Here is a 25199-nt window from a genome sequence, read left to right on the forward strand (position 1 = left end):
AAAGGCAGTCCTAATAAGGAAGTATATAGCAATACAAGCCTCTCTTGAAAAACAAGAAAGGTCTCAAATACACAACCTAACCTTATCCCTAAAGGAGCTGGAGAAAGAACAGCACATAAAGCCTAAATCCAGCAGGAGAAGAAAAATAATAAAAATTAGAGCAGAAATTAATGAAATAGAAATAAAATAAAAGTAGAACAGATCAATGAAACTAAGAGCTGGTTCTTTGAAAGAATTAGTAAGATTGATAAATCCATGGCCAAACTTAACAAAAGAAAAGAGAAAGAAGCCAAATAAACAAAATCATGAATGAATGAAAATCTGAATTACAACCAACACCAAAGAAATGCAAACAACTGTAAGAACATTTTATGAGCAACTATATGCCAACAAATTAGGCAATCTGGGAGAAATGGATGCATTTCTAGAGAAGTATAAACTACCAAAATAGAAACAGAAAGAAAGAAAATCAGACACATAACCAGCAAGGAAATTGAAGCAGTAATCAAAAACCTCCCAACAAACAAGAGTCCAGGGCCAGATGGCTTCCCAGAGGAATTCTACCAAACATTTAAAGAAGAATTAATTTCTATTCTTCTGAAGCTATTTCAAAAATAGAAATGGAAGGAATACTTCCAAACTCTTTGTATGAGGCCAGCATTACCTTGATCCCAAAACCAGACAAAGACCCCACCAAAAGGAGAATTATTGACCAATATCCCTCATGACCACAAATGCCAAAATTCTCACCAAATACTAGTCAATGGGCTCTAACAGTAATTAAAAGGATTATTCACCATAACCAAGTGGGATTTATTCCTGGGCTGCAAGAGTGGTTCAACATCCACAAATCTATAAATGTGATATACTACATTAATAAAAGAAAGGACAAAAACTATATGATCCTCTTAATAGATGCAGAAAAAGCAGTTGACAAAGTACAGCATCCTTTCTTGATTAAACTCTTCACAGTGTAGGGATAGAGTGAACATACCTCGATATCATAAAAGCCATATACAAAAAGTCCACAGCGAATATCATTCTTTTTTTTTTTTTCGAATATCATTCTTAATGGGGAAAAACTGAGAGCTTTTCCCCTAAGGTCAGGAACATAGCAGGGATGTCCACTATCACCACTGCTGTTCAACACAGTATTAGAAGTCCTGGCCTCAGCAATCAGACAACAAAAAGAAATAAAAGGCATCTGAATTGGCAAAGAAGTCAAACTGTCATTCTTTGCATATGACATGATATTCTATACAGAAAACCTAAAGGACTCGACCCCAAAACTGCTAGAACTCATACAGGAATTCAGAAACATGGCAGGATCTAAAATCAATGTACAGAAATCAGTTGCATTTTGGGATGCCTGGGTGGCTCAGTGGTTGAGCGTCTGCTTTTGGCTCAGGGTGTGATCCTGGAGTTCTGGGACCTAGTCCTACATCAGGATCCCTGCAGGGAGCCTGCTTCTCTCTCTGCCTTCTCTCTGTGTCTCTCATGAATAAATAGATAAAATCTTTAAAAAAATAAAAAAGAAATCAATTACATTTCTATACACTTGACAATGGAACAGAAGAAAGAGAAATTAAGGAGTCAATCCCATTTACAATTGCACCCAAAACCATAAGATACCATAGGAATAAACCTAAACAGAGAGGCAAAGATCTGTACTCAGAAAACTATAGAACACTCATGAAAGAAATCGAAAAACATTCCACGCTCATGGATTGGAAGAACAAATATTGTTAAACTGTTTATGCTACCTAGAGCAATCTATACATTCAATGCAATCCCTGTCAAAATACCATTAATTTACTTCACAGAGTTGGAATAATCCTAAAATTTTAATGGAATCAGGAAAGACCCTGGTTGAAAAATAAAACCAAAACTGGTGGCCTCACAATTTTGGATTTCAATCTCTACTACAAAGCTGTAATCAAGAAGGTATGGCACAAAAACAGACATATAGATCATTGGAACAGAATAGAGAACCCAGAACCCCTTAACTCTGTGATCAACTAATCTTCGACAAAGCAGGAAAGAATATCCAATGGAAAAAAGACAATCTTTTCAACAAATGGTGTTGGGAAGATTGGGAAAATTGGACAGCAACATGCAAAAGAATGAAACTGGACCATTTCCTCATACCATACACGAAAAATAGACTCAAAATGGATGAAAGACCTAAATGTTAAACACGAATCCATCAAAATCCTAGAGGAGAACACAGAAAGCAACCTCTGTGACCTTGGCCACAGCAACTTCTTGCTAGACATGTCTCCAAAGGCAAAGGAAACAAAGGCAAAAATGAACTATTGGGATTTCATCAAGACAAAAAGCTTTTGGACAGCAAAAGAAAAAGTCAACAAAACTATAAGGCAGCCTACAGAATGGGAGAAGATATTTGCAAATGACATATCAAATAAAGGTCTAGTATCCAAAAATCAATAAAGAATTTATCAGACCGAACACCCTAAGAACAAATAATCCAAGCAAGAAATGGGCAGAAGACATGAAAAGACATTTATCCAAAGAAGACCTACACATGGCCAACAGACACATGAAAAAATGCTCAATATCACTCAGCATCAGGGAAATATAACTCAAAATCACAGTGAGATACCACCTCACACCAGTAAGAATGGTTAAAATTAACAAGTCAGGAAATTACAGATGTTGGCAATGATGTGGAGAAGGGGGAGTCCTCTTCCCTATTGGTGGGAATGCAAGCTGGTGCAGCCAGTATGGAAAACAGTGTAAAGGTTCCTCAAAGACTTGAAAATAGAGCTACTCTATGATCCAGCAATTGCACTACTGGGTATTTACCCCAAAGATTCAAACATCGTGATCTGAAGGGGTACTTGCACCTCAATATTTATAACAGCACTGTCCACAATAGCCAAACCCTATCCCCAGATGTCTATTGACAGATGAATGAAGAAAGATTTGGTATATATACACAATGGACTACTACTTAGCCATCAAAAATAAATGAAATGTGGATGGAACTAGAGGATATTATGCTAAGTAAAATAAGTCAATCAGAGAAAGACAACTGTCATATGATCTAACTCATATGTGGAATTTAATCATCAAAATGGAACAAGACAAAATCAGAGAGGGAGGCAAACCATAAGAGACTTTTAATCATAGGAAACTGAGGGTAGCTGGAGGGGAGGCAGTGTGGGGAGACAGGGTAACTGGGTGATGAGCTTTGGGGAGGGCATGTAATATAATGAACACTGGTTATTATATAAGACTGATGAATCATTGACCTCTACCTCTGAAACCAATAATATATTACATGTTAATTAATTGAGTTTTACTGAAATTTTAAAAAAGAAAAAAGTGGCCAGCCTGGATGGCTCAGCAGTTTAGCGCCTGCCTTCAGCCCAGGGTGTGATCCTGGAGACCCAGGATCGAGTCCCACATCAGGCTCCCTGCATGGAGCCTTCTTCTCCCTCTGCCTATGTCTCTGCCTCTCTCTGTGTCTCTCATTAATAAATAAATAAAAATCTTTAAAAAAAAAAGAAAGAAAAAAGTAAGTCAAAGATGCAGTCAGATATTTAATTAAATATATAGGGACTAAGTTCATCAGATATTGTTGCAAATAATTTAAATAATAAGAAATTACAGCTGCTTCTTATATCTAATTTGATCAGTTCTGATAAAGTTTAATATATTTTTGCTTCACATAATTGAATGTGTTTGTTACTTGAACAAGCCTAACATGATTTCCTAGGACCTTACAAGCTTCCAAAATTTTTATATAAATTTCCTTGTAAAGAAATAGCTTTCGTAATTTTCCCAATCCTTTAGCCCTTAAAAGTACTTAACACAAAGACAAAACATTCACATGATGTAAAAGGAACAGCTCTATGTTAATGTTAGTCTCTAAAAGAAAATAAATACTCATGTTTCTCAATCATCTAAACAGTAATTTTCAAAGTTTGTTTATAGCAGGACAATTCATATTTTCAAAACAAATGTTACACCCAAACCTTATGTATAAAACAGATAACACTGGAACTGCTCTCACTCAAGAAAAGACAGGATCAGAATCACGATCCCCAAAGCACAAGTGGATGTTTCTTGGTCTCCAAAAACAGGTGAAAAGAAATGATTTAAATTCCAGTAGTGCCACAGTCACCCACTCTGTCTCAAGTATGCGTTCTGTCTCAATCTGTTCAGGTTGCCTTAATAAAATATCATAGGATGGGTGCCTTATAAACAATAGAAATTTACTTCTCATAGTTCTGGAGGCTGGTAAGTTTGAGATCAAGGTTCTGCAGATTCTGTGCGTTGTCTGGTGAGAACCCATTTCCTGGCTCACAGATGGCTGTCCTCTTGTGTCTTCATAGGGCAGAAGGGACAAGGGAACTCTCTGGGCTCTCTTTCATAAGGGTACTAATTCCATTCATGAAGCCTCCACTCTTATGACCTAATCACCTCCAAAAGACCTCTCCTCCAAATACCATCATATTGGGGATTAGAAAAATGATGCATACAAATTTTGAGGAGACACTAACATTTAGTCTATAGCAGGTTCCAACAGTGCTTTCATCATTAGTGGTAGTTATTTACCTTCTCTGAGACTTAGTATCTCCACCTGAAAATGGAGATAAACTTACCCCACAAGAGTGGCTATACAATTTTAAATAAGCTAATGTAAATAAAGCTGAAGCATTTCACATGGTTAGAGCCAGAGTCCCTGCTCTCAAGGGAAATATAAGAGAGTTGCTAGCCTTTCTCAAATAGAATCCTTCTACCTATCTATCAATATCTATAGCAGAGAATCTCAAGTAGAAAGATCTGGCTTCCTAGAGAGTTTGTAGTCCACTACCTGCCAGAAAATTCTTGGGTTGGACTTTCATGTGGATAAATAAATTCCAACAGACTAGTGCAGGGTTGTTAAAATGGTAAGTGTAACTTCCCTGACTCAGGATCGGAGCAGACAGAGGGATCTAGGATGGTTGCCAGCTTCCTAGATTAGTTGACTGGGAGAAACAGTGGTGGCATTCTATAGGAAGAAATTTCTTCTAAGGATGAGGGTGGTTGGTCAGAAGACATAAATGAAAAGAGAAAAGATTTGGAGGGCAGCCCCAGTGACGCAGCGGTTAGGCGCCGCCTGCAGCCTGAGGTGTGATCCTGAGGACCCGGGATCAAGTCCCACATCAGGCTTCCTGCATGGAGCCTGCTTCTTCCTCTGCCTGTGTCTCTGCCTCTCTCTCTCTCTCTCTCTCTCTGAATAAAAATAAAATCTTAAAAAAAAAAAAGAAAAGATTTGGAAGTGGAAGATATATTGATCATGGAAAAGACTAAGGGAAAATTGGAGTCAGGAAGTGTTCATGCATCCTATGATCCACCAGAAATACAATCTAGTGAGGCAAATCCACCAAAGTTTTATTGATTTCCCTCAAGTTAATCTCAAATGGGGAAGCCACAGGAAGGAGACAATTATAAGGGAATGGTATCCCTGGCAGAGATAAATGGCTTGTATGTCTAAGATCTGATCCTCTCCACTCTCATTTTATTGTCCTTCGGTTACAGGTTCTCCAGGCTGGGATACTTTTGTCCCTTCTTGAAGAGTAGACTCTACATAGATATTTCTCAACTTGTGTGGTCTTCAAGTAAATATGTCTGTTAATTCTAGATTATGTTTTCTTGACATCATTTAAAGTTTGTTTCCTTAGACAATAATACCTATATTTCTTCTTTGATTAAGCAATCTTTCTGAAATTCTTTTTTGTGACATGCTAGCTTTTACACTATTGAAATGCAACTACTTTATCAATAAATATTTAAAAAGCAAAAAACAAAGGAACTGGCAATTCCAGAAATTCAGATTTTAGTAAAACAAATAAAAGCATCTGATTCATTATTCTGAAGAAATACAAATACCTTTTTTATAGTTGATATATATCACAGACACTTACTTACAAATTACTCAGCTTCCTCTCTTCTCAAAACACTTGTGTTATTTCTGAATCAAAATGTCCCAATACACTGAACAAAATAACCGGAAGTTAAGATATCAGTTCTGTCTCTAATGTTTAAGATTCTTGTAAATATTATTGAAGCTTCGTTTCAGAATCAGTAAAAATTGCTAAGTGAAGTGCTTTTTATATAAGCAAACTGAATATTCTGTAGAAACTGATGGGTAGGTTCCTATATTCTGACAAATGATATACCAAGTTTCTGTCAAAAGATCAAAACCCTAAACCTATATTTAAAAAATATATAAGCAGGGATGCTTCAGAGTTGTAATAAAGAATAGCTAAGTATTGTATAATGGTTAAATTCTTTGATTTTGGAAAAAGAATGAAAATGAGGGCTTTGTCTTTTCTATATTAAAATATAGAGAGGGGATCCCTGGGTGGCTCAGCAGTTTAGCGCCTGCCTTCCACCCAGGGTGTGATCCTGGAGTCCCGGGATTGAGTCCCACTTTGGGCTCCCTGCATGGAGCCTGCTTCTCCCTCTGCCTGTGTCTCTGCCTCTCTCTCTCTCCTCTCTGTGTATTCTCATGAATAAATAAAAAAAATTTTTAAAACTATCATGGCTTTTTTTCTTCTACAAATTAGAAGGCAAAAAAGTTTACTAAAATATTTACCAGAAACATAAAGTCATCAATTTTTTTTTTAAAGTCATCATTTTTAATGTCTAATAAACACTAACAAGTCAATGGGAAAACAAAAGTCCCAAAGGAAATATGGCCAATGGCAAAGAAAAATAATTCATAAGAAATAGAAATTACATGAGTCTAATATACATATGTAAAAATTGTTCATTAGTAATCAAAGAAATTTACTGGTAAACAAAGAAATCTAATATTAATGACCAAAAATGTTCCATTTTACATTTATCTGTATGAAAGATTAATTTTGTGAATTTTTTATTTGTTATTTTATCATTTTAAGAGAACACTTACTTCTGGTAAAGATTGGGAGATTTCTGGTTAAAATGGACTTTTTCTGGTTATGTGTCAAAAACTTGAAATAGTTCATACCATACTATTTGACCCTTTAAGAAACTAGCCCAAGGAAAACACTGAGACACTGATGATTTTGTGCATGGCTGGTCTCTAAAGCATTATGTCTAAGCCCAAAATCTCAGAAGCAACCCAAACCAGTGATTCCCAGCCCCGTTCACATCAAAATAAACATGGAAAATATATTTGTACCGCATACAGTGGGGCCTGGAAAAGGCTGTTTGCAGCTGAATGAGACTCAAAACAGTTACCAGAAGGACTGGAATGTCTGGATCCCAACATTTCTATCACCAATTCATGACCATTATCAGCCTAGGACAAATTAGCTGGGCATAACCAGTCTAAAAATCTTACATTAAACCAAATATAACAACTCTGTGTTATGATTTGACATGAAAATTAAAGTCTTAAATTTTAAAAAGATAGGAGATTTGGTCTAATTGATACTAAAACAGCTAAGCCTGCAATAATGTATAGGTACTAAATTTAGGTTTACAGAGAATTTTATGTGAGACTATTGTCATTATGTTATGTAAGGAAATGCAGAATGTAAAGTTCCTTGTTGACTATAGTTCAAATTTTAAATTATGATATGACATGTTTATAACAAGCATGATATACATGCTTAAAAATACTGGAAAAATAAAATTTGACAATTCATCTTTTTATATTATGGTTTTAGATTTAAATTATATTATTTACTGGGTTTTCCAAAATTTATATAATAAATAGTATTATATTTGTAATAAAAATAAACAAATTTGAAATAAAGAAAACTGTAACAGAGATGCCAGAAAGTTAAATCAAATTGTAGCTTAAAAATATTGTGCACATTGGGCAGCCCGAGTGTCTCAGCGGTTTAGCGCTGCCTTCAGCCCAGGGTGTGATCCTGGAAAGCCAGGATCAAGTCCCATGTTGGGCTCCCTGCATGGAGCCTGCTTCTCCCTCTGCCTGTGTCTCTGCCTCTCCTTCTCTCTCCTCTCTGTGTATTCTCATGAATAAATAAATAAAATCTTTAAAAAAAAAAACATTGTGCACATTGAATGTGATATTGATGTTGCTATTTTATTAACATTTGGAAATCTCTTTAAAAATCTGTGATGCTTGGAAAAGAAGCAAATGAGTTCACTGTCTTAAAAAGGAATGGTCATTCAATCTGACCCAACAATCAAGATCCCTTCAAACATAGTTCCTAAAATATTATTTCTCCTAATGCCCTTTTAACATACATCATGTTAGGTCAACATAATAGTAGGAATATATAATACTTTTTTCAGTTTGAGTTAGTACATCTCTGAGACTCAGCTTTATATATGACCACTTCTTATAATAGGCAAAAAAATGGCCTTGGTAAGATCACTGTGGTTCACAAGGAAAGGAAGCTCACAAATATTTAAGTTTCTATAGGAAAGCACTTTATATCTAATCATTTTTATGTAGTCTATGTAGTTCCCTTAGCTGAAGGACAATATGGACATATAAAAGAAAACCTTTTTGCGAAGATCTTAATGTTTTTTCATCTCCACTTAGTGACTGAATATTAATTTAATATATTTCACACATGGGATCCCTGGGTGGCGCAGCGGTTTGGCGCCTGCCTTTGGCCCAGGGCGCGATTTCGGAGACCCGGGATCGAATCCCACATCGGGCTCCCGGTGCATGGAGCCTGCTTCTCCCTCTGCCTGTGTCTCTGCCTCTCTCTCTCTCTCTGTGACTAGCGTAAATTAAAAAAAAAAAAAAAAATATATATATATATATATATATATATATATATATATATATTTCACACATAACAGGCCATACCAGCACACACATTACACAGTTCCTGATCAGAGTATGTATAAGGGTTTTACCTCACTACACAAACATAATCTATATTGTTTTTTTTTTTTTCCTTTTTCAGTCTACTTATATACCAATCAAATGAAATTTTCAGTAGCTGGCAATCATTTTAATAAAAAATTTGCAATAATGTCAAAATACAGAAAATGTCAAAATGCATTTTCTCTTTTGTCCACCATATTTATAAGAACTAGTGGACTCATCATGAGTTGGGGTCTCAGGACATTAATAGCATGCTATTGTACATCTTCTTGGGTATTATTTGCTTAGAAGTCAACCATACTTGTTCTACATCAATGCGTACTACGTCACTCTTCCTTCCAATTATCTTAAAACTAAAATGCAGAACTTAACTGATTCTAAGAAATAATTTCATAATTTTACTAATGGAAAAACAGTGAAATTATGTAAAGAGATTGACTAATGACAAAAGTTACAATAAATGTTTTAACATTCATTATGTCATACTTTACCATCTTAGGCCTTTTTTTCTGATGCAGATGTGACATTTAAAATGACATGTAAAATGAAGTTACATTTTAAAAATGCATAGATGTTTTAGAAAATAATATTTGCATAGGTTTGGGCAAATATTTCCGTCCTCAGTATGTTAGAAATCAACAGACCTAAAATGTCAAAAGGAAAAATCTCACTAGATTCCAAAAGTTGGTCAAATATATTTCCTACTATATAGTACTTAATTTTAAGCAATTTTATTGGTGTTCTAGATCTGTGAGTGATAAAGCCAAGCAAAATTCCACAGTTAGAAGGAAAAAGAAATGGTAAAAGCCTTTAGGGTTGAGTGAAATATGTACTACCTTGCTGTTCCTTAGCAGACAATTCATTGCTACAATTAGCTGCCAACAATTTGTCAACATTATCTTTCAAGAGATGAAATCCACTCTGATTTATTACTTTTATTTGGTGAGATGATAAAGAACATTAATTTCTTTTCTTTTTTACTTTGCAAGAATACAAGTTGAAATTTGTATAGTCTTAATTCCATATGCTAGTTGGTGTCTAATTTTTCACCCTAGAGACATAATGCAAGAAAAAATTACCATATGTTCATTAGCCAATTCATTCAACATTGCTTCTGCTGACCAGCTTTTTAAATCAATTTACATAGAATTATAGACCTTCCAAAATATGTATAACAATATTTATTTAATGAAATTATCCTTTAGTATGAAAAAGAATTTGGAAGCTGTTTTATGGAAACATATAAGATGTTGAATTGAGAGGAGGATGAAAAGACAAAATTTTCCTGTGGGGAGAGTTGTGTATAGGATGGAATAATATTAGTAAGAAACAAGATAGGAAGTAGGGATATCGGGATCCCTGGGTGGCATAGCGGTTTGGCGCCTGCCTTCGGCCCAGGGCGCGATCCTGGAGACCCGGGATCGAATCCCACGTCGGGCTTCCGGTGCATGGAGCCTGCTTTTCCCTCTGCCTGTGTCTCTGCCTCTCTCTCTCTCTGTGACTATCATAAATAAATAAAAGAAAAAAAAATATTTAAAAAAAAAAAAAAGGAAGTAGGGATATCAACATTCATAATGAAATAGTCTAAAGGTCCACTAAATATTCTTACCTGTAGTTTTTACTGGAAAGCTATGGGTACAAATCCTTTTGTGCTTTTTGTTAAGTCTAAGTGATAATTTATAATTTTATACCTTTTATGTCTTTTTTGGCATGCTTATGAGAGAAGAAATAAAGATCTGGGAAGGAAGAAATGGGATAAAAGGAATGAATATCCAAGGAGACATCCACTATTTGGCTTGAAAATAGTGTGTAGGTTTCTAGAGTGGAGAAATAAAGGACATTCGTGCAACCTACCTATTGTGAAAAGTCATAGGGTTTCAGCAGATTGCAAAATTTCCCTTAAATCTCAGCAATCAGTGCTCTCAATGTGTACTGGAATTCGTTTAACATAATTCCCAAGGGCACCAAGAATTGGTTAAAAGAAGATTCCACAGTAATTATTAACAATCAGACCAGGAATAGAAATACAGGTGGAACTCTTTGCTGACCTACAAACTTCATTGGCTGAATCAATTTTTTTTTAAGTTAACAAAAACTAATTCACCTAAATTTTTTCCAGTAAAAAGAAATTCATTTAGGAATAATGTCCTTCTTACCCAAACTCTTTTCTGAATTTGTACATCAGTTCCATGTGTTACCGGAAGAATGCACGTATTCTTATGTATCTTATGTATCTTATGTATCTTCCAATTATAGTTGTTATCAAAAGAGAATCATATTTATATCTAACCAAAATTTACTATTTTTAACTTCATATTCATGGGGTAATGGGAAAATGTGGTATGTGTGGTAAATTTCAACTTCAGACCATCAAGTCTACACCTTACTACTTGTGAGTGAAAATCAAAAGGATCAGTGAAGAGAAAGAGAGAGGGAGAGAGAGAAACAGAGAGAGAGGCCAGTCACTTGTCCCTACATTATTAAACAAAACTTTTTATTTACTAATCAACAAAGCATAATATTATTCAAGCTTAAAAGTAATCAAAGTTTATCTATAATCCTGAAAATTTTAGAATCCCCTGAGTTTCACTTTTGAATCATTTGTCATGGATATTTTTTCCAAAATGTGTTATTTTCTTTTTCCCTTTTCTTTCCCCTAATTTTAAGATCCTCCTTCTTGATATGCTGCATTGGTTTCTCAGACTCCTTCAGTAATTAAGAACAAGCAAGACTAGTCATTTATGTTTCAAACTTACTGATCCTTTCTTCTCACAAAAAATTACCTGTCATACAAAGCAGGAAAGAATAACCAATGGAAAAAGTCTCTTCAACAAATGGTGTCGGGAAAATTGGACAGCCACATGTGGAAGAATGAAACTCGACCATTCTCTTACACCATACACTAAAATAAACTCAAAATGGATGAAAGATCTAAATATAAGACAAGAATCCATCAAAATCCTAGAGGAGAACACAGGCAACAGCCTTTTTGAACTGGCCACAGCAACTTCTTGCAAGACACATTTATGAAGGCAAGTTCCCTTGGGACTTCATCAAGACAAAAAGCTTCTGTATAATAAGCAGTCAAAAAAACTCAAAGACAACCTACAGAATGGGAGAAGATATTTGCAAATGACATATCAGATAAAGGGCTAGTGTCCAAGATCTATAAAGAACTTATCAAACTCAACACCCAAGTAACAAACAATCCAGTCAAGAAATGGGCATAAGTGGGACGCTTGGGTGGCTCAGTGGTTTAGCGCCTGCCTTCAGCTCAGGTTGTGATCCTAGAGTCCTGGGATCGAGTCCCACATCAGGCTCCCTGCATGAGCCCGCTTCTCCCTCTGCCTATGCCTCTGCCTCTCTCTCTCTCTCTCTCTTTGTGTGTCTCTTATGAATAAATAAAATCTTTAAAAAAAAAGAAATTAAAAAAAAAGAAAAGAAAGGGCAGAAGACATGAACAGACATTTCTCCAAAGAAGACATACACATGGCCAAGAAGCACATGAAAAAATGCTCCACATCACTTGCCATATATATATATACCATATATATGGGTGTAAAGTGGTATCTCATTGTGGCTTTGATTTGTATTTTCACTATATATATGTGGTATATATGGTATATATGTGAATTACTGACCTCTACCTCTGAAATTAATCACATACTATAAGTTAATTAATTGAATTTAAGTAAAATAAGTTTTTTTAAATTACCTGTCATCATCTGGTACCTCAAACTCCTACTTTTTCACTATCTACTTAATCAAATGAATAATTCTACCTTTGATATTGGTTACTGATAATGACCTACTTTTTATCTTTTTTTTCCTTTTTATCTTTTCTACATTACATAAAGTAACTATATTTAATAGTGTCTCTAATGCCTTAGTGATTGTAGGGACCCCGACAAGTTCTGTGAGAGTTTGGGGCACTGGGACACAGGAGTTTTAGTTCTGCTTGTCTATGTGACGTGAGGCAAATGACAAGACAAACCACAATATATATATGTATATACAATGTATATACATATACAATGGAATATTACTCAGCCATCAGGAAGGATGAATATCTACCATTTACATTGACATGGATGGAACTGGAAGGAATTATGCTGAGTGAAATAAGTCAGTGAGAGAAAGACAATTATCATACGGTTTCACTCACATGTGGAATATAAGAAATGGTGAAAGGGACCATAAGGGAAGGGGGGAAACTGAGTGCCAAAAATTAGAGAGGAAGACAAACCATGAGAGACTCCTAACTGTGGGAAACAAAGGGTTGCAGAAGGAGAAGTGGCGGGGGGGGGATGGGGTAACTGGGTAACAGGCATTAAGGAGGGCACATGATGTAATGAGCACTGAGTGTTATATGCAATTGATGAATCACTAACCTCTACCTCTGAAATGAATCATATACTATATGTTAATTAATTGTATTTAAGTAAAATAATTTTTTTTAAATTACCAGTCATGATCTGGTACCTCAAACTCCTACTTTTTCACTATCTACTTAATCTAGTGAATAATTCTACCTTTGATATTGGTTACTGATAATGACCTACTTTTTATCTTTTCTACATTACATAAAGTAACTATATTTAATAGTGGCTCTACTTACTACCTTAGTGATTGTAGGGACCTGACAAGTTCTGTGAGAGTTTGGGGCACTGGGACACAGGAGTTTTAGTTCTGCCTTGTTTATGTGACAAATCACGAGATTTTTGGGGAAGATCAGTATGCTCACCTAAAATGTAGAGTACTACTGATTTCACCGAAGGGTTGTCAAGCCTATGTGCATAAGGACTTCCAAAACTCAGAGACAATTGATAATAAGTATGTAAAAACACTTAACAAAAAATAAGTGCTATAGAAAGATGTGATATTATTATTACTACTATCATTCTAGTTTGTTTAACATAACTCCTCTAAGAGATAAACTCTGTAGAAGAAGAAAAACGTGTTAAAAATACACTTTTACCACGATAGCCAAACTGTGGAAGGAGCCTCGGTGTCCAACGAAAGATGAATGGATAAAGAAGATGTGGTTTATGTATACAATGGAATATTACTCAGCTATTAGAAATGACAAATACCCACCATTTGCTTCAACGTGGATGGAACTGGAGGGTATTATGCTGAGTGAAGTAAGTCAGTCGGAGAAGGACAAACATTATATGTTCTCATTCATTTGGGGAATATAAATAATAGTGAAAGGGAATATAAGGGAAGGGAGAAGAAATGTGTGGGGAATATCAGAAAGGGAGACAGAACGTAAAGACTGCTAACTCTGGGAAACGAACTAGGGGTGGTGGAAGGGGAGGAGGGCGGGGGGTGGGAGTGAATGGGTGATGGGCACTGGGTGTTATTCTGTATGTTAGTAAATTGAACACCAATAAAAAATAAATTAAAAAAAAATACACTTTTAGTAACTAAAAGAACTTTCCTAACAGGAAAACTTTCCTAACAGGAATCCTTTTTAAAATTTTTCTGCCACTTTAAGAAATGATGACTAGTTATGTAAAATGCTATGAGAATCTGCTAATGATGGGCTGGTGGTACTGACTAATGAATAAAATAAATAAAAGATTTACAAAGAAAAAAAAAGGTCAGTATGATATTGAACATTAAATGTGCTTCTTATCTTTTCATCTTCCCATTATGCAAATATATGTGCACATATACTTTTAAAACAAAATAGAATTATGAAGATTAAAAATGCTATAGAAATTGTGAAATTAAAAAAATAATATTAAAGTTTTTAAAGATTTTATTTATTCATTCATGAGAGACACAGAGAGAGGCAGAGACATAAGCAGAGAGAGATCCAGGCTTTCTCCAGGGAGCCTGATGCAGAACTCGATCCCAGGACCCTAGGATCTCGACCTGAGCCAAAAGCAGAGACTGAGTGGTTGAGACACTCAACCACTGAGCCACCTAGGCATCCCTTAATATTAAATCTTTATGAATCACTGATCTAAAAAATTTTGTGTACTATATTTATGAACTAAAGGTCATTAATCAATATCTGCTGCTTTGAATTTTCTTCCTAATATTTTCTTTTTTTGGTTCATTTCTAATAAATAGATGCCTCTGACAAATCTAGCTTTAATCTTCATAACATGTACCTATGCTAAGAAACATTCCAGAATGCAGGAAAGGAGGAAAGGGAAATTTCAAAAAAATGACTTGTTTATTTGAGGGAGGATAAAAATGTAAATCTAAATGTTGCCTTTACCTCATTCAAATATTCACAAAATATTCACAAAATATTTTAAACACGAGTTAAGCCACTGGGGAAAACAGTTTTCAAGAGTCTGTTACCTACTTATTAATATCCAATACCCAACATGGAAAGTTAGCAAATAAGACAGCATGTGTTGAAACTACTCTAGATGGATTTCAACATTTGTGGCATGTTGTATATTTTTACAGGATGTGACTCAAAATTTGCTTTGAAGTATTTTGCATTTCTTACGGTAATAAAGAAAAAAGTTCTGTTTTCTTCCAATTCTCCATTAATATTTAGATAAAGCCACAATTTTCTCTTTGATTTACCAAAAATACAATCCTAAAAACATTATTTAGGGAATTTGCATCTAAAATACCATCTTTTTTTAATCCATGTTTTCTTCATATTAAAAGCAGCCATTGTGTAGAAAGTATGTTCAGGGTCCTAATATTCATTTATTTCTCCATGTATTGTTTATATTCTGTAGGCTTCCAAAAAAGAATTAAATAGTTATTTTGACATTAAATAGAATCGCAGAATTTTTAAGAATCCAAAATCTAATGAATGATAAGTGAAAACAAGTAAAATTGGCTTAGAACAAATTTTTGCATTAGGAAAGCACTATATGAGCACTGAGAAAAGAAAGCAAAAATCTCTCACAGTTTGAAATCACTGAGTTTTCTTTCCCCCTTTGGGTTATTAGATATTATTGAGCAAGCCATATACTGTGGGCAGGATTCATCTTGATTTTAGAAAGTGATTAGCAAAAGAATCTAGCAGTATCCTTTTACATACAAGGGAGATACACAGACTTTGGTAAAATTCACAGAGGAATTAAAAAAAATGTTTGCAAAAAGTAATGAATGAAACATTTCACAACCTGAATGATAACATGCTTTTATCATCATGAGATTATCAAAACATACTGAATTTTATAAATGTCAGAAATTTCCTTTTATATTTATATTCCTGGGAATCTTTTATTCCCAGATTATAATCCAAAGATAATATTTGATCAAGTGCATACCCCATGATACTCTCTGATGTGGGAGTGTTATCCGGAACCCTGGGTTTGGTTGCGGCAGAACCCACACTTTACAGGGGACTTGGCAAACAAGAATATGCTCAGAGAAAGTATCAGAGGTACTGAAATCTTTGAAAACTACACAATGTAAGAATTTGTTGAAAGAACAGATTGTGTTTGGGCTGAAAAAAGTCTCAGATGAGAGATGCTAAGAGCTTTTAAGACCTGAAGATCACTTAGGAGGGAGAGATGCCTCAGAAGAAACAAATCCTAACACCTAGATCTCAGACTCATGCCTCCAGAACCGTGAGAAATAAATTTCTGTTGTTTAGCCACCCAGGCTGTGTGCTTTGTTACAGCAGCCCTAGCATGTTAATACAGAGAATATCGTAGTATATAAACCCAGTTTAAATATTAAATTTAGGATGATGCAAGATGGTATAGTCATTTTTATAGCAACTCAAAATCTTTTATAAATTTTACACTTAGAATTTATGTAGATTATATTTTTTCTGTGTTTATTCTTTTAACATTAAATTTCATTGAAAATCTTAGACTTAATGGTTTTTTTCTCAATATACTCTATTGAAAAGGTCTGGTTTAACAAAAATTTCACAAGGACTTCACAACCAAGCTTAAGTTATAAGTAGACTTTCAGGATATTCAAATCATTTCATTTTTATCAAGATGTGTATAGTTAATGAAGTTGAGGATGGCAGCTCATAATCTTTTAGAATATTCATGTGCATAAGTCAGCAGGTAATAATAGCAGAACTTAGCTTTTTCCAACTCATTCAAATTTTCTTCCCCAATTGCTGAAAGTGCTTAGTGCAGCCTTGCTGTTTACCTGTAATCAAGCTGGCTACCTACTGATACAAGCACTCAGCATGACCTTATGGGATATGTTGGATGCACATTGGAAAAGATTTTTTATTTAAAGAATATTATTTTCCTACTCCTTTTAAATTTTCCTATCGGTAATATACACTGGTTTTAGGAACTAAGAAAAAAGTAAGTAAACGAATGTACTTACAGGTCCTGTTAATCTGGAGGCTTTCTCAAATTCTTCACCTTCTTCCATTAGTGCTTCTTCAGTCCCAGGTAAAGAATCTATTTTTACAAAAAGAATGAATATGTTGTTGTCACATATTGCTTACTAACTCTGTGATACGTAAACCTATTATGAGAAGTTTAGGAAAGTGACTGAACTGGTTTTTGAAAATTCATAGTGTTTGTGAGTTAAACAGAGAATGTTTAATTTAAAGACAAAATACGAAAATGTTAACTATTTCTAACTGAGAAGGGCATGATGAAATAAAAAATGTGTGACCACTGTAGTTATATTAGTCAGAGCAAGCTTGTTTTTGGCATATGATTTAGCTAACTTTGGAAATTTTATTTAATGTCCATTTTCTGACTTATGATTTTATATACTATTTACTGTCTTTTTTTCTCTTTTTCTTTCCTTCTTTTCTCCTTTCCTTCTTTCCTTTCTTTCTTTCTTGCTTGCCTTCCTTCCTTCCTTCCCTCTCTCCCTCCCTCCCTCCCTCCTTTCCACTTTCTTCCTTCCTTCCTTCCTTCCTTCCTTCCTTCCTTCCTTCCTTCCTTCCTTCCTTCTTTCCTTCCTTCTTTCCTTCCTTCTTTTTGGCTACACAATTTAAGCACCAATTTGTTTTCTCTCTATTAAATCTATTAAATGGGATGACAAATTATAAAAAATTTGGAAAAGGGCGCATACCATGAAATGGTGGTGGGTTTTCCATTTTAAGTATCAAGTGAGAAGTTGTAATTAATTGGCTTGACTAGATTTGAGAGGTGGGTGAGTTTGGCTTTCTAATATATGAATAAAATGATGGCAACCTTTTCCATATATCTGCTGAGTTAATTATAACAAAAAGGATTTCTAAGGGTTATAAATAATTCAGCAATATGGACAGATATATGGAGCATTAGAAAAAGTCTGTGTTTTAATAACCTATTCAAATTTCAAAAATCAGTTAAGAGGAAAGTATTTTAAATGACTGGAAACTTTTAAAATTGATTTTCTTATATTTGTTTGAAAGAGCCATATGAGTCCCTCAAGAAGACTTTCCTTCAGATTCACACACATATGGAGGCAGATTTTTTTCCACTGTGTAAAATGTGCACTCTGGGAAGAAAATCAAAGCATTAAATCCTTCAAATGCTTAATGGTCACCTAATACCAGAGAGACAGTGGAAAGCTTAGTGCAAATCCATAATCATAGCTTTTGAACCATGGAGCTCTGCCTCTAATAATTCAGAGTTTTACATTCAAGAAGAAAAATTACTAAATCCCAGGGCACATATTTTATCTAGAATACAGAATTCTAACTTTGGGAGAATGACATACTTTCTCAAGCTGTAGGTATATTTTAAAAGTTACCTAGCATCCTTCCAAACAGAACAATTACATCAAAAAGAAGCAAATTTTTGTTGATAAAATAATAAATCGGGATACATGAATTTATAGCAAATTCAAAAATATTAATCCATTTATGAAGAATATTTGAACCCCTATCTACTAATACCCAGTTGTAAGGATGACAGTAGATTGATTCTTTAAATTAGAATGTATAAACTAGCATAATTTAAGTCCTGCAAGGCTTAATTATATTTATATAACTGTAAGCAAATATTAGTGTAATTTTAGTATTCACTCACTATTTTTTGTTTCACTTATGTATTAAAATTATTATTTAAGTAGAATATTGACTTAATAGATAATATTAATATGTTATATTCTATACTACAAAAGCAAATTACATATACAGAAGAAGAAAACCAACTCTCGTGGATTTGTTGATTTTTTTTAGGTTAGAAATGATGCACTATGAGTTAGTTCTCAACTTCTCAGTGACTTAATGATCTTATTTATTTTTAAAGATTTTATTTATTTATTTGAGAGAGACAGAGAGAGTACAAGCAGCAGGAGGGGCAGAGGCAGAAGACAAGCAGACTTTCCTGACTTGGGGTTCGATCCCAAGGACCAGAGCTGGTAAGATGTTTGCTTAACGAACTGAGCCACCCAGGCACCCCAAATTAATTATTTTAATGAGTACTGTCATTCTGTTTGATTTTTATTTTTTATAGATTTTATTTATTTATTTGAGAGAAAGAGAGAGAGAGAGAGCGAGCATGAACAGGGGGAGGGGCAGAAGAAGAGGGAGAGAAAGAAGCAGACTACCCACTGAGCCCTGAGCAGATCTTCGGTGATGAGGGCTGAATCCCAGGACCTAGAGATCACGACCTGAGCCAAAGTCAGATGCTTAAATGACTGAGCCACCAGGCCCCCCTGTCATTTTGTTTGATTTTTTTTTTTAAGATTTTATTTATTCATGAGAGACACAGAGAGAGAGAGAGGCAGAGATACAGGCAGAGGGAGAAGCAGGCTCCACGCAGGGAGCCCGATGTGGGACACGATCCCTAGTCTCCAGGATCACACCCCAGGCAGATGGCGGCGCTAAACGTCTGAGCCACCCAGGGATCCCCATTTTGTTTGATTTTTAATGCAGGTATATACTCATCACTTCACTCATCCATTTTTTTGGTCATTTGTATATTCATTTAATTCGATAAATACTATATGTCATGCATTCAACTTGGTGCATGCATGGTTCAACTTGGTTCAAAACAAGTTGAGCAAGATAATTTTCTATGACTCTTTCTCTTGGAATATACTTGAACACCTTTACAGTATGAATTTTTTAAGAAAAATGAATGTTTATAAAGGGAAGGCAGTGGTAAGTTTTAATGGTTTTACATTCTGTTCTGTTCTTGTTTGGGTTGAATTTTTCCTGGTTACTGGTGCCATATCCAGAGAGATCTACAATATATAGTGAGATCCATTCAACTTAGTGTAGAAGGACAATGGTGAAGTACTGTCAGAATATTTGCGAATTCACATATCCATATTGGAAGTTGTTAAGTTGAACCTTTCTAAATAGTCCAAATCTAGTGCCAGAATATCAGTCTAATTATACCAGTAGGGACAAAAGACATCATGAAAATAAAATCTTAGTATTTAATGCTTAAACATTCCATTTTTAAGTGTTCTAAGTGCATTGCTTATTAACAAGAATTGGTGTATGCATATGTGTAAGCTTATTTTGCTGTATTCCAGAGCAATTTCTTTATAAAAGTATACTTACTTATTGTACTTATATAGTATAAATGATTTTCAAAATACAAGCAATGAACTCTTTGAGCTTTTTTCAATCACATGGAGGAAATAATGAGTATCTCAATTTCTCAAATATTAGAATTTATCTTGTCTTTTCATTTTAGAGAAGAAGAAACCGAAACATAGACACGATAATTTCATCAAAGTCTAACAGTATCTGGCAGCACTGGGATGAGAAACTTAGCCAATGTGGTTGATTAGGCACGCAGGTAGGAATCTAGGAATCTGTAGAATTTATCTCAATGTTTAGCTATATCCAACTTCTTCCTCTCATTAATTTTACTTCTGCTATTTATGTCACAACAGGTTTTTTATGTAGAAAGTTACACCTATTCATAGGAATATGTATGTTTATTGAGCCAAGCTCAATGTGGATGTATAGTTGACATAAAAAGCACATCAGCACATTTGGATAATGCCAAAAATATTTAATTACTGAATCTAGTGCTCTATCTTAAGTGGAAAAGAGTGTACTGAATCAGAAACTTATATTTTGTAATTTGCTGATTAAGTTTACTAAAATTTGAATGTGAAGAATTCAGGATACAAGCAGTTCAAGAAAGGAGCTTAATGAATATTTTTCCTCCAGTGGATGCAATTAGGTATAATCAACCACATAGTAGTGATGATGCATTGTTAAATTTTCCAAAAAATTTAAACCCCTCAGTACCCAATTATTATGCAAATATGATTGCTCAAAGATATATATATATATCTTCTTGGTAGATTAATGGATTCCAGTGCTTTTGATAAAATTAAAAACCAATAATGGTCCAGTAATTAAATAATATCTGGTTTTTGTCTAGTTTTATACCAGGCATGATGCAGTACACAAGAAAACCTCAAAAAGTATATAATTCAGTTGAGCGAGATCAACACACAAGAAGTAATTGAAACACTATTGGAAGAAAAGGAAAAAGAAGACATGGATGTGGGCTGGACAGGAGGAGACTTGAGATGACCTTAGAACATAGGCTATAGATAGGCAGAGGGGAGGAGAAAGAATTTATCATGAATCATGGAGGAGAAAGGATTTATTATGAATCATGGAAGAAGGGCTTAAGTAAAGGTACACATGCAAGGCTATCAATGAAGAGAAGCTAGGCTGACTCCAAACCTAGGGTGTCAAGGAATGGTTGACCTGGGTCCTCCATGTTGCTAGTGCCATATTGTTTAACTTTCATTGTCAATGTTAAAGGTCTACCATGAGAGTGCTGTCATCTCATCAGTACTGCAAGAGATTTGAGTATAAAGAAACTATTATCATTTCTTGTGTCATGCTACACTGGCATTGGTTTACATTCCCACAACATTTCTTTGTTTTAAGATTTTATTTATTTGAAAGAGAGAGAGAGCACATGAAGGAGAGGAGGGGCAGAGGGAGATAGAGAAGCAGACTACCCACTTAACAGGGAGGTTGATGCTGGGCTTGATCCCCTGAAATCATTACCTGAGCAGAGGGCAGACACTTAACCAACTGAGCTACCCAGATGCCTCAACATTTAGTTTTTTAATGTTTAATGTTGTTAACATTTGACATGTAAAAAAAGTATATATATTTGGCTTTTGAACAATATGAGTTCTTTTAGCTTCATGGGTCCTCTTATACATGGATTTCTTTCAATAAATACAGTGCAGTACTATAAATGTCTTTTCTTTATGATTTTCTTAATAACAGTTTATTTTCTCTAACTTGCTTTATTGTAAGAATACAGTATATAATACATATAACATATAAAATATGTGTTAATCAACTGTTTATATTATTGGTAAGGCTTCTGGTCAACTGTAGGTTATTAGTAGTTAAGTTTTTGGTGAATCAAAAGTCATACTTCAATTTTCAACTGTGCAGAGGGTTGGCACCCCTAACCCTCATGTTGGTCAGAGGTCAATTGTAAAATAATATATATGTAAAGTAAAAAAAAATGTAGATAGATAGATAGATAGATAGATAGATAGATAGATAGATGATAGATAGATTATAGTAAATTTAGTTACAAAGCATAAGGGTAAACACTCTCAACTCACCCCTCTAACTTAAGAATTAGAACATTTCCTTCCTGTATATACCTGGGAGCACCTTCCTTATCCCATCTCCTTGCTTCCCCTATCCTGGGGATAACCACCATTTTATTGCCTCCTTTAAATATAGTTTTATCACTTATGTATATTTTCCTAAAGAATTTATTATTTAGATTTGCTAGTTTTGAGCTTAAAATGGTGTTCTATGAATTCTTTTGTTCAATCATATAATGCTTTTAAGACTCCTTCAGTGTGAGTTGTAACTTGCTCATACCAGATTGGGAGATCCACTGCTATTTTCAGATCAGTTGCTTTAAATCAGCCAAAGTGGTACTATTTACACCACAGAAAACATCAATCTCTACAAATTAGGGCTTTCTTTTTCAAAGAAGGAGTTTTTAACATTTACCAACACACCTTTGATTTCATTCATCCTATGTGTGTATCTGAAATGCATTCAGCTTTCTACAATGGGACAATTCCATAATGTATCCATTTTCCTGTCCACCAGCATATTGACAAAGGTTGTTCACTTTTCATGGTACATGAGACTTGTTTTTCCAAGATATTCACCCAGAAATGGAGTTTCTGGGCTTTAGATTAAATATTCAATATTCTTTTGAATATTCAAGATTTTAAAATAATGGAAAACTGTTTCCAGCACTGTTTATGCTCCACCTAGAGTGTATGAGTTTCCTTTCATCTCTCTGTTCACCAACACTTACTTTTGCCAGATTTCCTAATTAATACCAAACCAAAAGTTATAAAACAGCATCCTTATACTGTCTTAATTTGCTTTTCTTTGATTACTAAAGTAGTTAAGCATTTTTCATATGTCCGTTGGCCATTTGGTTTCCTCTTCTGTTAAATATCTGTTCATATCCGTTTGCTTATTTTTCTCTTGGTTTGTTGATCTTTATTAAATTGTATATTGTTTATGTATTCTAAATGTTAATCTTTAATCAGTAGCATATATATTGCAAATCTATTTTGCTATTTTGTGGTTTATTGATTCACTTATTTCTGTCATCTTTCGATGAACACGAATTTTAACACTCTATAGCTGAGTGAAATTTTTTTGTTATGATTTGGGATTTCTTTTTCACCTTCACTAATATATCTTTCTTTATCCAAATGTAAGGAAAATATTTTCCTATGGTTCCTTTTTTAATGATCCCAACTAGATGTACTGACTGTATTTAGCTAGGACATTGAGTGATGAAGTGGTGCCATATCTTAGATATCATTGTCATGGCACTACATGTACTTTTTTACTTATTCAGGAAACATTCTGAAGTGCCCTGACATGAACTTAATTCACTGGGCTTCAATTAAGGAGTTTCAATTGTGTCCTACAGAAAATGGGATAAAAGAAGCATCTTTATGTTTAGAAAGATAAACTAAAAAGAGACAGGATAGTACAAGGAGTACCTATGTACAGGCTTGTTATAGTAGGCAGAAAAGGAGGACAAAAGCACAGAGGAGGCAGTGGCAGGGAAAATGAAGTGTAGACTGATTTGGAGAGGGAATTTACTGACATGATTTGAGGCCAATTTAATATGGGGCTGAGAAAGATGGAGGGAAACCTAGTATGGTGTTGACATTTCCGCTGGGGAAATCTGAAGGGATCTATAATGTGAAAATGGGAGTGGGCAATGTAAGTTACAAAGACAAGTTGAAAATAGTGACAAAATTTGGGGAGGAGCCAACATATAGTTCATCTGTTAGTACCTAAATCAGGCACAGACACTATGAGGCTGCTCCTCAGAATCCACACATCTTGCCTCCTTTTCTTCTTGTCCCTTAACCTTCTGACACACACGGCCTGAGGGAAAGGTAGATGTATGACCCACTGTTAACCATCTGGTGCAGGGCAAGATGTTTGGTTTAGTTTCTTTCACATTTCAATCTTCCAGTGCCATTAAATTACAGTAGATGTTGTTGGATTTAAAACTTACCCAAAGAATCTGGGACTATTTCATCTGGAGAACGAAGTACTTGTGATGTCTCCTCTGTCCTTTCTGCCAGGTGGTCTCCTTGGAGCCTAAATAATTAAAAATGGTCAGTACAACCTCAAATAATGTTGAATTGTAAAATGTGAATGAAATACTACTGGGGACGTGACTATGAACTTTCAAATTTAAAATCAGACATCCTTCTGCAGAGTAGAAACAAAGGTTTACTAAAGCCTTTGTCATACCGTGTTTTTGTTTTTCTAGCCTTTAAGGACAAGTCTTTTATCATCTTTTTTCCTATACACATGGGAAGATTAAGTCCAGGCAGAGTCTGCTTTTCTTCTCTGCCTGACTGGAGGAAGGTTTACAAGCAAACTTTTTCACTGAAACTACAATGGGGAAGTGAGTGGAAGAAAAGCAGGAGTCCGCCAAAGTGGGTTCACCTTGCTTCTGAATCCAGGGGCAGGAGAGTTTTCATGATTACATAGAGGTTTATCAAGCACATTTCTCCACATCAACCCAAGTGGAGTTTAAAGGCCTACAGGTCAAGGTGAGCCTCAATAACGGAAGTGAAGATCCTTAATATGTATGACTGCCCAGTGTTCTCACAGACACTGCCTTCCTTTCAGGAAGGGAAGGCCACATGGGTACTTTTAGGATAACATATTTCTGAACTTCTGTGTCCACCTCACCACAGCGAGACTAGCAATATCTAATTCAAACAGTCTGGATGTATATTATGCTGTGAAATCATGCTATCAAATGGCATAGAGTTTATTAATAACTGTTGGAACTCTGTCCTAAAAATAAGCTCTGCTAATATTGGAGAACAATGTATCAAATAATCCAGAGACTGAAGTTTCCATAACAATGCCCTTATTTTTTTCTTGTATTTAGCAGATGGCAAGTGCCCTCATGGGAGAATATTAATAAATGCATAACAAATAGCCTTAATA

The 25199-nt window shown here is 34.8% G+C and overlaps 1 protein-coding gene across 4 annotated transcripts in view; it reads right to left on the bottom strand.

The window, feature by feature from the left end:
* The window catches only part of C28H8orf34 (chromosome 28 C8orf34 homolog), a 406660-nt gene that overhangs the window by 92656 nt on the left and 288805 nt on the right, over window positions 1-25199 (bottom strand). For all 4 annotated transcript variants that reach the window (XM_077876661.1, XM_077876660.1, XM_077876663.1 and 1 more), the window contains exons 9-10: window positions 24247-24332; window positions 17099-17175 (exon numbers count right to left, since the gene is read on the bottom strand). In XM_077876661.1, the coding sequence (XP_077732787.1) occupies window positions 17099-17175; window positions 24247-24332 (163 nt within the window). The remainder of the gene's footprint in view (window positions 1-17098; window positions 17176-24246; window positions 24333-25199) is intronic.

Source organism: Canis aureus, chromosome 28, assembly GCF_053574225.1.
Source record: "Canis aureus isolate CA01 chromosome 28, VMU_Caureus_v.1.0, whole genome shotgun sequence".
Taxonomy (NCBI): Eukaryota; Metazoa; Chordata; class Mammalia; order Carnivora; family Canidae; genus Canis; species Canis aureus.